Source organism: Callithrix jacchus, chromosome 3, assembly GCF_049354715.1.
Source record: "Callithrix jacchus isolate 240 chromosome 3, calJac240_pri, whole genome shotgun sequence".
Classification (NCBI taxonomy): domain Eukaryota; kingdom Metazoa; phylum Chordata; class Mammalia; order Primates; family Cebidae; genus Callithrix; species Callithrix jacchus.
In genome coordinates, this window is record NC_133504.1 from 95,258,741 (window position 1) to 95,276,210 (window position 17,470).

The 17,470-nt window shown below is 34.9% G+C and overlaps 1 protein-coding gene across 3 annotated transcripts in view; it reads right to left on the minus strand.

Annotated features, from left to right (window-relative positions):
* Window positions 1-521: 521 nt before the first annotated feature.
* Window positions 522-17,470, minus strand: part of BANK1 (B cell scaffold protein with ankyrin repeats 1) — a 634,941-nt gene continuing 617,992 nt past the window's right edge. For all 3 annotated transcript variants that reach the window (XM_054253119.2, XM_002745525.7, XM_008992921.5), the window contains 6 exons: window positions 14,830-15,008; window positions 12,058-12,121; window positions 3,774-3,803; window positions 2,657-2,712; window positions 982-1,046; window positions 522-725 (listed from right to left, as the gene is read on the minus strand). In XM_054253119.2, the coding sequence (XP_054109094.1) occupies window positions 987-1,046; window positions 2,657-2,712; window positions 3,774-3,803; window positions 12,058-12,121; window positions 14,830-15,008 (389 nt within the window). In that variant the 3' untranslated portion in view covers window positions 522-725; window positions 982-986. The remainder of the gene's footprint in view (window positions 726-981; window positions 1,047-2,656; window positions 2,713-3,773; window positions 3,804-12,057; window positions 12,122-14,829; window positions 15,009-17,470) is intronic.

The following is a 17,470-nucleotide window of genomic DNA, read 5'->3' on the forward strand; positions in this document are numbered from 1 at the left end:
AAACATTCAATTTATTTGTCACATTTGTACATGAAAATTATAGTATGATAAAATTGCATTCTATTCTAAGCTAGTAAATTGTTTCTAAGAAATAGGTTGATAAAATTGCAAGTATTTTAATAAAAAGGTAGGTTGTAAAAATGTATATTAATTTGAGATATAGAAAAGTTTTCAAATAATGCTTTCAGGGTTATATGCAAATAGGTACTAAATAAGACAAGGTTTCTGCAAACATGATGTAGCAATAGTAACTGCAACTCTGACTGTGAGAAATTCAGAAAATGGTCCAGCTATGTAAAAAGCAAATGGGTGTTCAGTAAATTTGTATTTTCATGGTTATTCTTAGGAGAGGAGGAATAATCTGTTGAGGTTAGTGTGCCCAAGCAGACCCCATAACTTTGCTACACAGCATTTAATTTCTCTCTGCTTGTTTTCCTTTACTTTTTAAAATGGGATTTAGCTGCTTCAGAGGTAAAGTGCATTGTAAAATGCAAGAATTTTCAAATAATGCAATTACTCTATGGTATTCTGTTTTAATATTAATGTACCCATATTAAGCAGGTATAATGACAATAAATTCTGCCAATAACAAGTTCTGAAATCTGAAGGCTTGTTTCTGCTTTCATAGTATAGATTTGCTCTAAAGAGAGCAGGCAATCCAAATGCAAGCTTGCTTCACCCTGAAAGCAAAATGTCTGTAGATTCTTGAGTTTCATTATAATAACCTGAAAATGAGATAATAGAAAATGTATTAGTGAATAATAGCTTATCAATTTAAATTGATTAGCTGGCATTAAATCACCCCTACACATAAATCTTTTTTATGGAGCAGTCACCTTTAGCTTGAAAAATACACGTTAGTTGTTTCAGGAGAATACAATGAAATATTTAAAGAATTCTGTTTTTAGACAAATAATTCCTTCAAGTCCCTATCAAGGCTGTTATAGGTTTTCTAAAAAATATACATAGCTAGTATTTTACCTTCTTTAATGATCTTTCCTGCAACAGAAACTAAATTCCTTTTCAACTGGAGGTCGAGCAGGAAGCTGGAAAAAAAAAAGATACAGAGCTAGCATTTCTCTTTGTTTCTATTTTAAGGTTGAACAAAGAAATATGACAAAATTATAGTTGCCTTTCACAGCCATGGGAAAACAGCTTTGCAGAGACAATTGGAAAGACAGTCTTCCATTTTAAAAGGAAACAGAATCACTGTAAAGTTCAACTGCACTCAAGTTCTTGAATTCAAATTTTATTTCCATTTTGAGGGAGAACAGTTTACAAAGCATTGGGTATTTGTATTCTTTTCCTCTTATTCAAAATGTCCTTTCCAGCTAGGCGTGGTGGCTCACGCCTGTAATCCCAGCACTTTGGGAGGCCGAGGCGGGTGGATCACGAGGTCAAGAGATCCAGACCATCCTGGTCAACATGGTGAAACCTGGTCTCTACTAAAAATACAAAAAATTAGCTGGGCATGGTGGCATGTGCCTATAATCCCAGCTACTCAGGAGGCTGAGGCAGGAGAATTGCCTGAACCCAGGAGGCGGAGGTTGAGGTGAGCCGAGATCACGCCATTGTACTCCAGCCTGGGTAACGAGAGCGAAACTCCATCTCAAACAAACAAACAAACAAAAACAACAACAAAAACAAACAAAATGTCCTTTCCAAAACTGCCATGTTTGTGCAGTCCTTCAGCGCTTGTAGAATAATCTTTGGTTGATATTTTCATAAGCCCTAAAGCCATAGTGCACCCCACAATTTTGCTACATTTGAATGAGTCTAATGAGTCTCTCTCTCTATATATATATGCACACAAACAAACAGACATATATACACATACACACAGGTTGATGGTAGCCTACAGAAGAATAAAAAATGCAGATACTTCAATTAGTTTTTAAGGGTGAATGATTTTTATGATTACTTATGACTTATTCGAAATATACAAAGAGCTTAAAGGGTTATTACACTTTGGAAAATTAAAATTTGTTCATTATAAGAACTTAGCAAAGACTCTGATTCAGGATTTTAGCAAGAAATCCAGTTGCTACAGGACCATTAGTAGCAGGGCAAGTGTGTCACATCATATATGCAGATAGCTGGAATAACATTTTTATGAAAAAATTGTGGTCAGGATATTATCAATGTTGTCTTGAATTGGTCTTAGTTTTCCATTGCTGCTGTCTTTGCTTATTGTTATTATTAGCTTCTCATTAGGAATTTATTTTTAGTTAACTATATTATGTGAAGTAATGCATATTTACATTGATAATATTTTGGAGTTATACCTCCCCTACTAACATCCCAGAGTTTAAGGACTGTATACATTGTGATTCAAATACAGTGGACTCATCATATTTCTACAGTTGAAACTCATGTATTTATAATTCCTCTAATTTTTTCTTTGGTCTGTGCATGTTGAATTTAGCCACACTTTGGCCTCAGTGGCTTTTTCCTTTGAGTTCCCTCTTTTTTTTCCTGAATAGTTAATTTCCTTAAATTACTGTTCATAGATTTTGTATATAAAGGTGCACCTAACCTATTTTGTTCATATTTGTTAGAATGTTTAAAAGCACAGACAGAATAGAAGGTTTTCATGTTCTTTTTTAACCAAGTTATTTTTTTGCATTTTATAAAAATCAAAATAAATACAACCTACCTTATTGCTGAAGGGTATGTTATAAAACATATTTTCATTGTGGGCAGTTTCCTTATCTAGAAATACAAACTCTGTTATTACCCCTTTACATATTTGCATATTTGATGATTACATATTTACATATTTGATGATTCATTTATTCAGTACTTCTTAAAAATGATTTCTACAAAGGTGGGATATGGATGAAGAGAAAAATTACTAGAAAGCTAAAAGAGGGATATTGAAAAGGCCTCCTGGCATATGCTATTAATTTCTCCTGCCCATGTGGATTGACTTGGGTAGGCTACTGAAGACCCACAGAAGTCACTTGAGTTTAGAAACAATCTTTCCAACACGACTGAGTAAAAACCTCCACTAGATTATTCCTTCTTCCTTTTCTTTTCCACATCCACCAGGATTGGCCAATTACAAAACACACTTCTCCATGAACACCTGCTGCTTCTACTCCCTGCTCTCCTAGACTACTGCTCCTCCTGCCTTTATCACTGGCTTTGCATTTCTCATCCCAGCCACAGGGCTCAGTTCTATGGCTTCTTCATTCTCACAGTCAGTGTTTTGGTCCAGGCTGTGGACAGTTGCTTCTAGAATATTCAATAACTCCTAGCTGATCTCTAGGTCTTCCTTACTACCACAGTATTCAGCACACATTCCCTCAATCACATGGAAATGAATTACTTCCTCAAGTATTTCTCAAATTTCATTTGCTCTATCAGTAACTCTCAAGTATCAAGCACAAGCTTCCATTTACATATATCATTATCAGTCTTTATAGCAATTACCCATGGTACCATTCTTATCTACATGTTGTATATGAGAAAACTGAGGCCTAAAGAGCTTAAGTGACTTGCCGTAGGTCACAATTAGTAAGTTGTGAACAGTAGGATCAATCAAGAATTCAAAATTCGTGGTCCTTTAATTATATTATGATGTCTTCAGTGTTGCTATTTTATAGTCACTTCCCATTTATTTTGGATGTCAAGTCGTTTTGCATATAAATATAAAATCTATGAGAAATTTTACACTGACTTGCCTAATCCTATTAGGTTTACATTAATATTGAAATTTATTTACTCTGTACTTTTAGTCTTAAATCCTTCAATAAATACCAAGCACTTACCACTTGGATGATGCACAATGGTGAGTTTATCTAGAAGACAAAAAAAAAGCATGTTTTACTGAGTTTTGTCCAATATTTATCTTAAATGCTCTCTTTTTTTTTTATTGTTGAACTAATTCTTGTCTTTGAGGTCACTATGAAATCTCACAATCTGATCTAAAAATACCAACCCCCAATTTATCTACCTCCCGCTACTATGAGTGAAACCATGCTTTTTATTACTTTTGTCTTTTTCTCTCCCAACCTTTGTCTAAGATATTATGATTTTAGATATGTTTGACATTTAATGCAAGCTTGCTGCTCTGTCTTGATATTCCCTTAGCTTGAGCTACTTCATTCTTATTAAAAATCAATTTTATTCAGGAATAATTACATACAATTCAATCATTTATAAGGGAAGAGGTTGATAATTTTTGACAAATGTATATATGGCCATGTACCCACCAACAGAATTAGGATAGAGACCATTTTATCTCCACAGAATATTCCCTAATTCTCCCTCACGTCAGTCATCACCCAGATATTACTCATGGCAACCCCGATCTGATTTCGTTGCACTAGGTAGCTAGCCAGGCATGAATGGGGCAAAAGAGGGCTCCCCATCACCCACCAGGAATGTCAGGTGGCCATTAAGTGATGGTTCGGCAGTTATCACACTGCCTTTCTAAAAATGATAATTGGCACCCTGTGCCAAAGAGAAGCAATTTCCTGATGGTCTAGAGTTGTCACGCTAAAGTGATAATTGATCACTGGCACCAGGCAGAGGCAATTTCCCAAACAGATAAAAACACTTGAAATTGGTAATCAACTTCCAATAAATTCTCAGGAATTGGGTGAGTGAGCTCTGGCATGCACATTAAGAGATAAAATGGTGGAGTATGACCTTCCAGAAGCATTCCACTGGAAAAGGAAAGAAAGCATCATGTGGGCATGCACAAAACTTTCTGAACACAATGCACATGCTCACCTCCCAAGTGTAAGGAGAACACCATGCATGTGGGCAGCTCACCCTTAGAGAAGAATGAAGAGAAAGGGGTGCAAGATGCTGGAAGTGAGCCAGCATATAAAGTCTTAGGATCAAGGTTAAACAGGGAACTTGACCTCCACAGTGCCTGCTGGGGTCTCTTCCAAGTGTACGTTTCTTTCCCGCCTGCTCTAAAGCTTTTTAATAAACTTCTACTCCAGCTCTGAAACTTGCCTCAGTCTCTTTTTCTGCCTTATTCCCCTCTGTCAAATTCTTTATTCTGAGAGGACAAGAATTGAGGTTGCTCTAGACCTATATGGATTTGCTATTGGTCACCTGGATATTCGCCACCCCTAACAATTTCTACTTCTATAATTTTGTCTAGATTAGTTTTATCTAGAATTCCAGATAAATGGAATACTGCAACATGTAGTATTCCTTTGTGTCTGATCCATCCTTGTTATTTGATATATTTCACTCAGTATGTGTAATGTCTGAAATTCATTTATATTTTTGTTATAATAGTAGTTATTCCTTTGTATTGCTAAGTAGCATTCCATATAATTATGTATTCTTCTATAGGACATTTGGATATGTTTTAATAACTTAGTGTAATTGTTTCCAGTTTGGATATTACAAATAAAACTGCCATGAACTTTTGGGAACATGTCTTTGGGTTAACACAGGCATTTCTTTGTCCTGAGGAAAAACAAGGGCTGGGTGCGGTGGCTCACACCTGTAATCCCAGCACTTTGGGAGGTTGAGGTGGGTGGATCACGAGGTCAGGAGATTGAGACCATCCTGGCCAACATGGTGAAACCCCCTCTCTACCAAAAATACCAAAAAAAATTAGCTGGGTGTGGTGATGCATACCTGTAGTAGTCCCAGGTACTTGGGAGGCTGAGGCAGGAGAATTGCTTGAACTCAGGAGGTGGAGATTGCAGTGAGCCGAGATCACACCACTGCACTACAACCTGGGCAGTAGAGTGAGAATCCTTCTCAAACACACACACCCACACCTCCCCCCCCCCCACACACACCTGGAGTGGAATGACTAGGTCATATAGTAAGTGTGTATTTGACCTTTCCATAGTTATCACTCCACTTTATATTTCCATAAGCAGTGCATACAGTGCATATCCAGTTCCACATCCTAACCAGCAGTCTTTTAAAATTGTAATTCATTATACATTTTGTGTATTGGTAAATCATTGTAGTTGAATTTGCCTTTTCCTAATGATTCATGATATTGAGCATCTTTTCACATGCTTATGGGCCATTTACTATCATAAACTAAGACCTGGGGACTAGATGTGCTCATTGGTGCTGGGCTGTCACTGCCTCTAGGTCCTCTCAGCAGAATGAGCTAAAGAAATATGCATATTTGTACACACAACTATATTTCCACATTTATCTCTGTGTTACTATATATTATCAGCCATGATTTTTTATACTTTTTACCTCCAATTCCAGTGCAATACCATAATATTCATTCTTGCCCTTCTTTTTCCTTAATTATAACTGGTTTCTCAGACAATAAAAAACTTCTCTTATTATCCATAATACATTTTTTTGTTTAAATTCCATTTTGTCTCCTATCTCTGCCTTGTCTTCATTCACTGAATGTAAAATATTAACAAAGTTCTAAAAGTGAGAACTGTACAAAGAAGTATACTTAGAGGAGTGTGGATTTTTATTTTTGAGTCAGTTTCAGCAAGTTTTGTTTTTCAAATAATTTGTTCTTTTTGGTCTAAGTTGTAAAATGTATTGGCAGAGAGTTAATTATTTTCTTAGTAGTTAGTTAAATTATTTTCTTAGTATCTTTTTTTGTGTGTGTGGATATAGCGTCTTGCTCTGTCGCCCAGGTTGGAGTGCAGTGGTGCATTCTTGGCTCACTTTAACCTCTACCTCCCAGGTTCAAGTGATTCTCCTGCCTAAGCCTCCAGAGTAGCTGAGATTACAGGCACCTGGCTAATTTTTAGTGTTTTTATTAAATATGGGGTTTCACCATGTTGGCCAGGCTGGTCTCAAACTCTTGCCTTAGGTGATCCAGCTGCCTCAGCCTCCCAAAGTGCTGGGATTACAGGTGTAAGCCATGGTGGCTGGCCAGCGCCACAGCACCTGGCCCTTAGTATCTTTTTAATGTCAGTAGGATCTATTGCAGTAACCCAATTTAATTGCTAATTTAGGTATCTTGTTTTCTTTTTTATTTTCCTTGATCATTCTTCCCATGGGCTTATCAAATTTATTTATGTTTACAAACAACTTATTTTTAACTATTTTCTCTTTTATCTCTTTCCTTTTTTTTACTGATTTCTGATCTTAATTATTTCTCTCCTCTTACCTCTTTTTGGAGGTTTGCTTTTCATTTTCTATTATTCTAAGGTGGAAAGTTCAATCACTGACTTCAAGCTTTTTGTTATTTTCTAGTATAATAGTTATAGTAATACATTTCCCTTTAGCTAACTTTTACCTACATACTTCTTTTATCTGCATTCCACAAATTTCGATGTCTTCATTACTTTCAAGGTTAAATACTCTCATATAATTTCTTACTTCTTCATTATTTCAGGTTTAAATACTCTCATATAATTTCTTAACCCTCACATTATTTTGAATATTGTATTTAATTTCTGAATATATTGGGAGATGTTCTAGATATACAATTTTTAATCGATTTCTAATTTACTTCTGTTGTGGTAAGAGAATATAAGATCCTAAAAGACTGAAATTTTTTGTACTCTGAAGATTTCAGTATTTAGAAATTTACTGAAACTTTTTTGATCATCTAGTCTGTGTTCCATCTTGATGAACTTCCATGTATACCTTTAATAAATATGTATTCTGACTTAAAAAATTTTTTTTTTGTAAATGTCAGGTCAAGTTAGCTGATAGTGTTGTTTATGTCTTCTGTAGCTTTACTGATTTTTGTCTGTTCTTTTAGTAAGAAAGAAGTGGAAACATCTTTGTGTACAGTCAGATTTTGTTTCAGGAGTTTTAGTAAAACTCCTAAATATATATAATATAAAATCATTTTATATTATAGAGATATTTAGAATCGCTATATCTTTCTAGTGAAAGATATATCTTTTTAATATATATTTATAAATATATTTTATATATATATTGAGAATCACTATATCTTTCTAGTGAAAGATATATCTTTTTTATGTGTATGTAATATCCTTGTTTATCTTTTGTAATACTTTCTATTTTGAAATTTATCTTGTCTTATATTGATATAGCCATGCTAGCTTTCTTATGCTTATGATTACTATTGTCATAGTGACCTTTTACTATCCTTTACTTTCAAACTATCTGTTTTATATCTAAAATATATGTCTTTTAGACAGCTTAATGTTGGGTATTGATTATGTTTCCAGTCTGAAAATGTCTGCTTTTTAAAAGAGGCATTTAATTCAGTACCTTTAATATAATTATTGACGTGGCTTAGTTAAATACTGCCATCTTGTTCTTGGTGCTTCACTTATCCATTTTGTTTATGTTCCTCTTTGTCTAGTTTCCTTATTTATTTTTGGTGAATCAAACAGGTTTTTAATGATCTATTTTATTTCCTGTACAGGTTTCCTAAGTATACTTGTTTTTATCTAGTTTTATACTGGTTGCTTTCTGACTATATTTAAAATATGCATCTTCAACTTAGATCTTGAGACAGTAGTGTACCCCATAGTACTTCACGCCTTATACTTGACACATCACGTTTCTTACTTTACCCTCTCCTCTTCTTACTTTATAGCTGAATCTTTACACTTTACACTCTATCATATAACCATTTTGGAAACATAAAATTCTATTTATCTGCCTCCACTGTCCTTTGCATGATTGTTTTCATATTTTCTTCTTCATATTATATAACTTCTAACTTAAGTTTTATTATTTTTGCTTTAAACTGTTGTCTGTGAAGTAATTTATTAGTAAAAGGAAAATATAATGTTTTATATCTACCTTCTTTGTATAATTTTCAGGATTCTTTTTCCCATAGCTTCCCTCAGTGAGAATCTGAGTTTGTTTGTTAATATCCCTTCATCTTCTGTGAGATTTTCAAACATTTATTCTATTGTAATTTTGTTATGAATTATCTCATTTCATTTATCTAAAAATGTCTTTATTTTATCACATTTTTGAGGTATATTTCCTCTGGATTTAGAATTCTAAGTGGTCAATTTTTTTATTAGGACTTTAAAGATCTGATCATATTGTCTTTAATCCTCCATTGTTTCTGATAATAAATTATTGAATATTGTTATCTTTTTCCCTCTATATTTAATGTGTCTTTTCTCTGGGTGCTTTCAAGAATTTTTTTTTTTTTTTTACCTTGGCTTAAAGTAGCTTGAAAAACTAAGTTGCCTGGAAGTCCTTCTTTTAAAAGTTATGCTAATTTCAGTTCTTAAAACTTTTTGCAAAAATATGCAAGTGGTTTGCTTTAAATTTGGCAAGTTTTTGGTCATTTTTTTTTTAAAGTGTTTTGTCCCTTTTTATTCTTTTCTCCTGGGTCTTAATTACATGCATTATAGAATGCATTATATTGTCATAAATGTCCTTGGGTTCTGTTAATTTCAAAGTCCTTTTATCTCTTTGAAAATCAAATCGGATAATTTCTATTGATCTGTCTTAATTTGCTTCCTAACTCTTAATTTGTCATCTCCAAATTTGCCAATAAGTTCATCTGATGAATTATTTATTTTATTGTACTTTTATTTTCTATACATTTTACTTAGTTCTTTTATTAGTTTCATTTTTTTTCTGCTGAGATTCCCTATTTATTCTGTCCTTAAAATCATATTTTTCATTAAATTCAGTGTTTATAAGAGGTGTTTCAAGTCCATTTGCTAAGATGAACAGCATCCAACATCTCAGGTTCTGTCTATGGTTTCTTTTTCTTCATTAAGATTACACTTTCCCATTTCTTTGTATGTCTTCTTTTTTTTAATTGAACACTGGGCATTATAGATAATGTGTTTTATATTCTGGATTCTAGAATATTCTGATGACAGTATGTTCTTGTTTTAGTAGGCAGCTCAATTACTGGCAAGAACTTGTATAGACTTAATTTTATTCTTTTTCACCTTGGGGTTTTTGCAATAGAAAGCCCAAGGTGTTTTCTTTTTGCGGTCCTCAGTTTGTAGGTTCAGTCAGCCTACAAACTCTTGTTGGGACTTGGTTTGGGATTTTGTTAGGGCATGTCTACAATAGCTCTTACTCTGAGTCATGGTCTTTACTCATTGCATCTTTTGGGTGTCACAGCAGAATGTCAGGTATTTTAAGGAGGTGTTAAGGTCTCTCTAATTCAACAGGGACAGAAATTAAACATTCCCAGACTGGCTTTTCTTCAACTCTGCGCAACCTCTAGTGTCTCTCTTTTGCTTTCAATGTCCTAGAAGTTGCTGTCTTGCTTGCCTTGACTGTCTCGCCTTGCACATGTACAGCTCATTGCTCAGCCACAGACTCGTGGGGTCCTTCACATGGACCTCTTATGCTACCTCTCTACACAGCCACCACCTCTAAGTGACCCACCACACACATTCTAGCAGTTTCAGCTGCCCTGAACTGGGATGTCTGCCTTCTCAGTTCAACAGGACTACTTTGCTTTGCTGAGAGTATAGTCAAGAAATATTCCTCTGGCAGAGACCTAGGCAATAATGAGAGGCACTTTGTGAGTACTGCTTGTCTCTAGAATTATTTATAGTACTTGGCTACCTATGGTCTGCCTCCTAATATCACTGCTTCATATATTTGCCCAGTTTTAGTGTCCTATGCAATAGAAAAATTTGTGTGGTATTTATTCCAGCGTGGCTGAAAGGAGAACTAACTGAGTCATAATTAAGGCACTGATAATTAAGAGCATTGATTTTGAATTAAACAGAAATGGCTTGTCACTCTTATGTTTGTCCTTTAACTTCAGTTTCTCGGGGCCACAGTTTCCTTACTTATAAACTGGGAATATTTCCTACCTCATAGAGTTATTGTAAGAAACACTAATGTATAGGAGACAATAAATGTTAGCTTTTAAAGGCTCCTTGGTAAGATTATTTATATAACTTGTAATTTTATGAATCATTAAAATTTTAATCTTATTCATATTAGAATGGAGGTTTCTATTACCCATAAGATGGCCCTGTCTTTAAGACCTTAATTATTTTAGAAAGTATATTTGTGTTTTAGAAAACATTTTAAGGAGCTTAAAGAATTCTCCCTAGAAAAATAACAACTCTATAACATGAAGAGAAATGAATTTCAACATGAAGGACTAGCTAAAAGCTATGCAATATTAATAAAAATGGAAGAGATGGAGGCTTTCACACTCTTTTAGTGGTTGTAAGTTTTTAATTATCTGTGCAGGGGTAGAGTCTTGGGGAAAGAGTGGTCAGATGGTGACAACATAATTTATTTTTAATTTTGGAATGTGTTTATTTTTGCAAAATACTTGCCATCTTAATAATGTTTGATATGCTTAATACAGAGTATCCCCTCCCCAACCTTCAATGCCAGAGCCACTTTTAATTATTAGAAATTTTAAAATGATACATATAATGACAATTGTGAGAATTCACTATATGAAGACTATTCAAACTTATTAAAAAGTGTGTCTCTTTAATCACTTATTTCTTTTTCTTCTTTTTTTTTTTTTGAGACAGAGTGTCACTCTGTCACCCAGGCTAGAGTGTAATGGTGTGATCTTGGCTCACTGCAACATCTGTGCATCCTGGGGGGCGGTTCAAGCAATTCTCCTGCCTCAGCCTCTTGAGTACCTGGGATTACAGGCATGTACCACCATGCCTGGCTAATTTTTATATTTTTGGTAGAGATGGGGTCCCACCATGTTGGCCAGGCTGGTCTTGAACTCCTGATCTCACCTGATCTGCCTGCCTCAACCTCCCGAAGTGCTAGGATTACAGGTGTGAGCCACCATGCCTGGCCTTGATTTCTTATGTAATGGATTATTAAAAAATGGAGCAGTATTTTTTTTGCAACTTACATAGACATCAAAAGAAAGAGAGTAGCAAGCCTTTATTATATTTATAACATATAAAATACTTATATTCTCTGGTTCATAATGGAAGTTCATAATGAACGAGAGAATATAAGTATTTTATGTTAACTCACCCAAGCACTCTCAGATGCATGTATAGTTATAGATGCATATTTTTTAGACAAGGAGTTTGACTACCAGAGATTAAGACTTTCTCCATGTTAGATAGCTAGGAATTGTTGAGGTTTAGATTTGAAATCAGGCCCATTCAACTGCACAGTCCCTGAATATTCAACTTAATCACTCTATAGCAGGCAAATCTTACTTACTATAGACATTTTCTTCTTCTGGCCTTTTTCCAATAATGCTATCTCGTAGTTGTCGTAATTTCTCCTTAATGTGGAAACAACCAGGACATAGTTACAATTTTCACATTTTTTATGGGTCAAGATAAAAACATTGACTACTATTAGCAATACCAATGCTGCTACTTGATATTAATTTGCTACTTACGATGTCCCAATTGCCATCCTTGATGCTTTCCACGTATTATCTTACTTAATTCTCACAGCTTAATGAAGTGAACGTAAAATATCGTCATTCTGTTTTGTAGATATGGAAACTGAGGTACAGAGAGGTATAGTAGCTTTCCCAAATCATAGTTGTAAGTGGTAGAGTCAAGATTGGATCCTAGAGTGCAATTCCTTGGGAAGCTGCTTTCCCAACCCAATGCTTGTGGGGTGTACATTTGCTATTTAGTGTGCAAAAGCAGAAGGGCTACACAGTGATGGTTTGCTGCTTCCTGAGCCCATCTCCAGCCTCTGTGTGGCACATTCCTGCCCAGTGTTCTAATTCTAAAATTTAGAGACTTAAAAGCAGATGACACATAACAGAATTCCTGTTCTTAGCACATCTGTGATCTTTCTTTGATTTCCAAATATTGAACATCATCTTTTTAAGCAAAATGTAAAACAAGCTAACATTCAATAATCCTATTTTAGAACAGAACTTAAGAGTAGCACTTTTTCCTCAGGATTTTTTCTGGAAACCGAGAAACACTTTTCCTATTTAGTTGTTTCCATTGCCTTACAGATCTCTCCTACCAGTGGTGCCAAACTCTTCTTCAGGTCCTCCATGACTGTGAGTAGGAGTGAGTAGAGTGAAGGGCAAAGTTTTCCCTTCCCCACCATTTCATCTTCAATGCCAGGGATCCTTCCCAATTCTTAGTTATTCTGGAAACCAGCCTCTATTAACTCCATGTTTGTGCCATATTTTTTCTTAGTTTCCTAGAATAATTCCTTCATCAATAATAATATGACTTCAGTTACCTTTGATAACTTCACTTATATTCATAGGATACAAACAAATACTTTTGCAAGCTGAAAGAGAAATATGGAAAAGTACATAGGATTGCATATTTGTTTGCATGTGTGTGTGTTGAGGAAACAGGGAATATTCGTCTTTTTGTTGTTTGGATTTTGGCCCAGTCCCCTATGTTAAGGACTGACTGATTTCTCTGACAGAATTCAGACCAAGTCATTAAACTTTGATGCTATGGAAAGTAATCTTAGTATCTGTTGGCCTTCACTTTGAAAAATTATTTTTTAAATAAACATGAACAATATTCATTATCACCTTATTATTAGGTAAGTCGGATCAGTCTCTAAGTAGTGAGTATGAAGCACCTTATAGTCTTCCTAAAACAAGATTAAATATAAATATGCAAATAGAACCAGGTTTAATGAAACAACTAGTAAAATATTTTCCAAAATGATACTTAGATTGGATAACTCTAAATGGAAAACTTTATTATTTAAGGGTCTGAGGAGGATGAAATACAATCGACTTACTTCAGCAAAATCTATAGAATCTAACATTGCTAGGAGAGTGATTTGTAGGTCTGCACTTAAACACATGTGTATTGGTGATGACATTAACATGATTGAGAAGCAATGTTGTAATTCTGATCATTAACAATGAAGAGTTGCAGAACTCTACAATCAGCATTCTTTAGCATTTATCTGGCAAAATAATTGCCTTTGCTTAGTGTTGCATAATCTGGATGAGGTTCAGTCACCAACCCACAACCATAATTGCCTTTAGAGACAGGTGGTTTCTAACAAGGCATGATCTCAGATGAACTTGGAAAGTCCCCTGGCCCATATGCTATATTGTTTGAAATTTCTCCATATTGGTTCTTTTTTATTGTTTAAAAATGTTTTCATAAGCATTGTTTTTTAAATCAAAATTATTTCTTGGGAAAGGTACAATATTAAGCCATTATTAATTACTTATACTTTGCCCTAAATTAGCTTATTAAATGTGTTTAATCAAACAGCTATCTAGAACTGGGTTCTGAAGCAATGGGTTTTCTGTGATAAGAAGAAAAAACTGTTAAAATATTTTTGAAATAAAAAGGGATGGAATATAGGAATATGCCTATGTTACCTCTCACTGAGGATGTCAAGGGGTGTATGTGGTATATTTTGTTTTCCTTCTCACCTCAGAACCATGTCCTCCAATTCCATCTCAAGAAGTAAATTATATTTACAGAAGACAAGCTTATTTGAATTTAATATTCTTGGTGTTTCTCTACAAACTGTGACTGAGATATATATACGTGTGTGTGTGTGTAAATGTGTGTGTATGTGTACATATATATAAGTAAAAGTTTAAGGAGAAAGAATATAAGACTTACTGTATTTTATTTAGGACTGTTGCTTAGTGTGATTTCAATGTATTGCCTTATTCCTTTCCTTTCAAGCTTGGCATACATAATATACTCTTCAGTGTTAAGATGCTTTACCTTAATTTTGGCAATGAGATTCAAAAAACAGTCACTATACTAAAGACAGGTACTATAAGCTGATTAGGTATTAGCTTTGGTATACTGGGTTTCAGGATTGACTTCACCAAAGGCTGGTGAACATACCTGGATATTTTCAAACATTTAATTGATTGCTTAAAGTATCTTTTTTAATGGTTAGTTTTAAAAAAAAGAACAGTTACTTGTATTCCTTGTGAAAAATGAAACATTAACAAACAATCTAGGGGCTTCACAAGTGAGGGAATGTCCCAGAAAAGACTGGGGTCAGTATTACCTGCTGAATCATTTCCAGGCCACTTTTTCCCATCTGCCAGTGTTTAAATTTCTCCAGAGCTTCATCCACAGACATTTTCCCATTTTTGACTTTCTCTTGCAGGAGGATGAGTTCTTCCTGACCAGCAGTTAGACAGCCCCTGAGAGTAGAATAGGCTGGACTCTCCATCCGAGCCCTGTCTAAAATACAAGGGGAGGGTGCATTAACAGGAAGTCCAGGTGTAGACAACTGGGAGCAAAAGCACTCTACAAAGAAGCCATTGGAGTAGCTTCTTAACTCTCTATGAGCAGTTAAAGAATCAACCAGTACATTTTTAATGAGTTTCTTTCTAAGGATGGAGGTGCCTGGAACCTAGTCTTATGGGTTAAAAAATGTGACCCATTACTGAGAAACAGAAAGGGACAAGGGGAGAAAGGACAGTAGCAAAAGTTACATACTTTGCTAGCTGAGGGTAGTGCCAATTTTGTCTTCTTTTTTCTGAGAATTATCAGAGATAATATGCACAAAATACTTAGCACAGTGCCTGCTGCACAGTAAGCTAAATAAACATTAATATTACCAATAAATATCTGTACAATAAACAGTCTTCCCAACTTTGGGAAAGGAGATGTCAACCAACATCCAAATGTTACAAAAGACTTAGGATCATTTTAAAAAATGTATTTCCAAAAGATTTAAAATAAATAATTGGTCATTTTGTAGTGAAATGCTTCCTTTTCAAAAGAGTTTATTTTGGAGCATGCCACATATTGTTTCCTAGCACAAAAGGAATGGTAGATGGCTTGGCTTGAAGCACAGTGGCAGCAAACTGGCAAACCATGGGTGAATTCAGTGCCTCCCTTGTCCACCATGGTGTTTAAAGACATAAATGGGCCTGCATGTCTTTAGATTACTGCAATCCCTGTCACGCTTTATAGTTATTGGATGACAACACACGTCTGCTACCTGCCTGGCTGCTGGAACTCATTTGAGTTTGTACCTTATCAATTACTTATTTCCATTAAGTGAAACATACTTTTTGTATTATTTCAGAAAGGGTAGGTAAAATGTCTTAATATACTATCAAACCTAAACATGCCTACAGAGTCTGATAGGAGAGAATTGCCAGTTCTAACTGTATACCAGTGAGCTGACTCTGGAGGGATTTGCCCATTCTGGGAGTGTGTCTTCAAGAAAGAAACAGATGAACTTGACTATCTAGACAATATTAACAAGGATTTGGGAAATAGGGAGGGCATTTAAATTCTACATTAATTTAAGAGCTTGTTGATATAATTAGGATTATTCTGGAAAAAGAGGTTTCAAGTATTCAATAACAAATGCTATGTGGCTGAAGAGGACTTGAGCCTTGGGGTTGTCCTGGAATGACCTCTCATGTTCCTCTCAGTTTTGAAAAGGTCTAAAACATTGAATCTTGGAACAGGGACACGGAGGGGGTTTCTTTTCAAAAAGATCCATGTGCACATAAAAATGTCGCTGTGGCCAATCATTCTGATTCCCACAGGAGCTTGCTTGCTTTGTTTGTTTTTTTGTACTTTTTCCCTTTTCACCATTTCCATTCAACACAGGGGCTTTCTTGACTTATCTTTTCTCTTCAGAATCTATTCCCCCAGAACTAAGATGTCAACAGATTCTATACTCAAAATCTTCCTTCAGGGTTGATGGAGCATGAAAACCCAGAGGAAATGGAGAAGCACAAGTTAGCCAGAGGGCTAACTGGTTCAGCAGCAAAAAGCACAGATAACAACTGACATCTTGCTTCTTATACCTATACCTTCTTATACCTTGCTTCTTATACCTTCCTGCCTGTAAAAAGCAAATCTTTTTATAGGCCTCTACACTCAAATCCAGTTCATGAAATGCAGTTAGCAGTGGAATTCTATGTGCCACCCCTGCCAGAGGAGAGACGTTGAGTATGATCATTTAACAGTGATGCCATTTAACTATCACTTCACTTGTGTCATCCTTTTGCCTAAGTGTGAATCCATTTTTATCTCAAGTAACCCAGGCAGCTGGATTTTCTGCTCTTCTGGAAGTTAGTTCAAGGAAAGTTTTCCCAGAAAACCTTACCAGTTTTAGTTTTGCTATACGTACCAGTTTAACTTAATTAAGAGAATACTAATTCCTTTTTAATAGTATGTATTTCAACTACCCTCTCATATGTCTTAATCTAGCTATTAACATATAAGTTAGATGACTTTTTGGGGATATGGTGTTCAGTTTCATGATTGTGCAGAAAGAACAAAAGAACAAGTTAGGAGCAATAGAGGTCTTAGATATTATCTTGAGAGTGAGTTGTTTACAACTAAACTGAATCTGCTTTTATATAAATCTGCTTTTACCTTTTTTTAGGAGTAAAGAGATTTTTTTAGGAGTAAAGCTTTTGTCTTGATAAATTACGATTAGACGTGACAAGTTGCAAAGGAAAATGATTTAGGCATTTCGCTACCTTTTTATCTAACCAGTAATTTTAGGTAGAGTTTAAAGATTACTTTATTGCATTTAGATAAAAATTTGATGGAGAAAAGGAGGTAATGAAAGGTTTTCTGTCCTTAATTTTATACATTTTTAGGTTACCTTCAGAAGAGTTAGTATGAATATAATTTTCATTAAAAAGCATTTATCAGACTAGTGACTATGT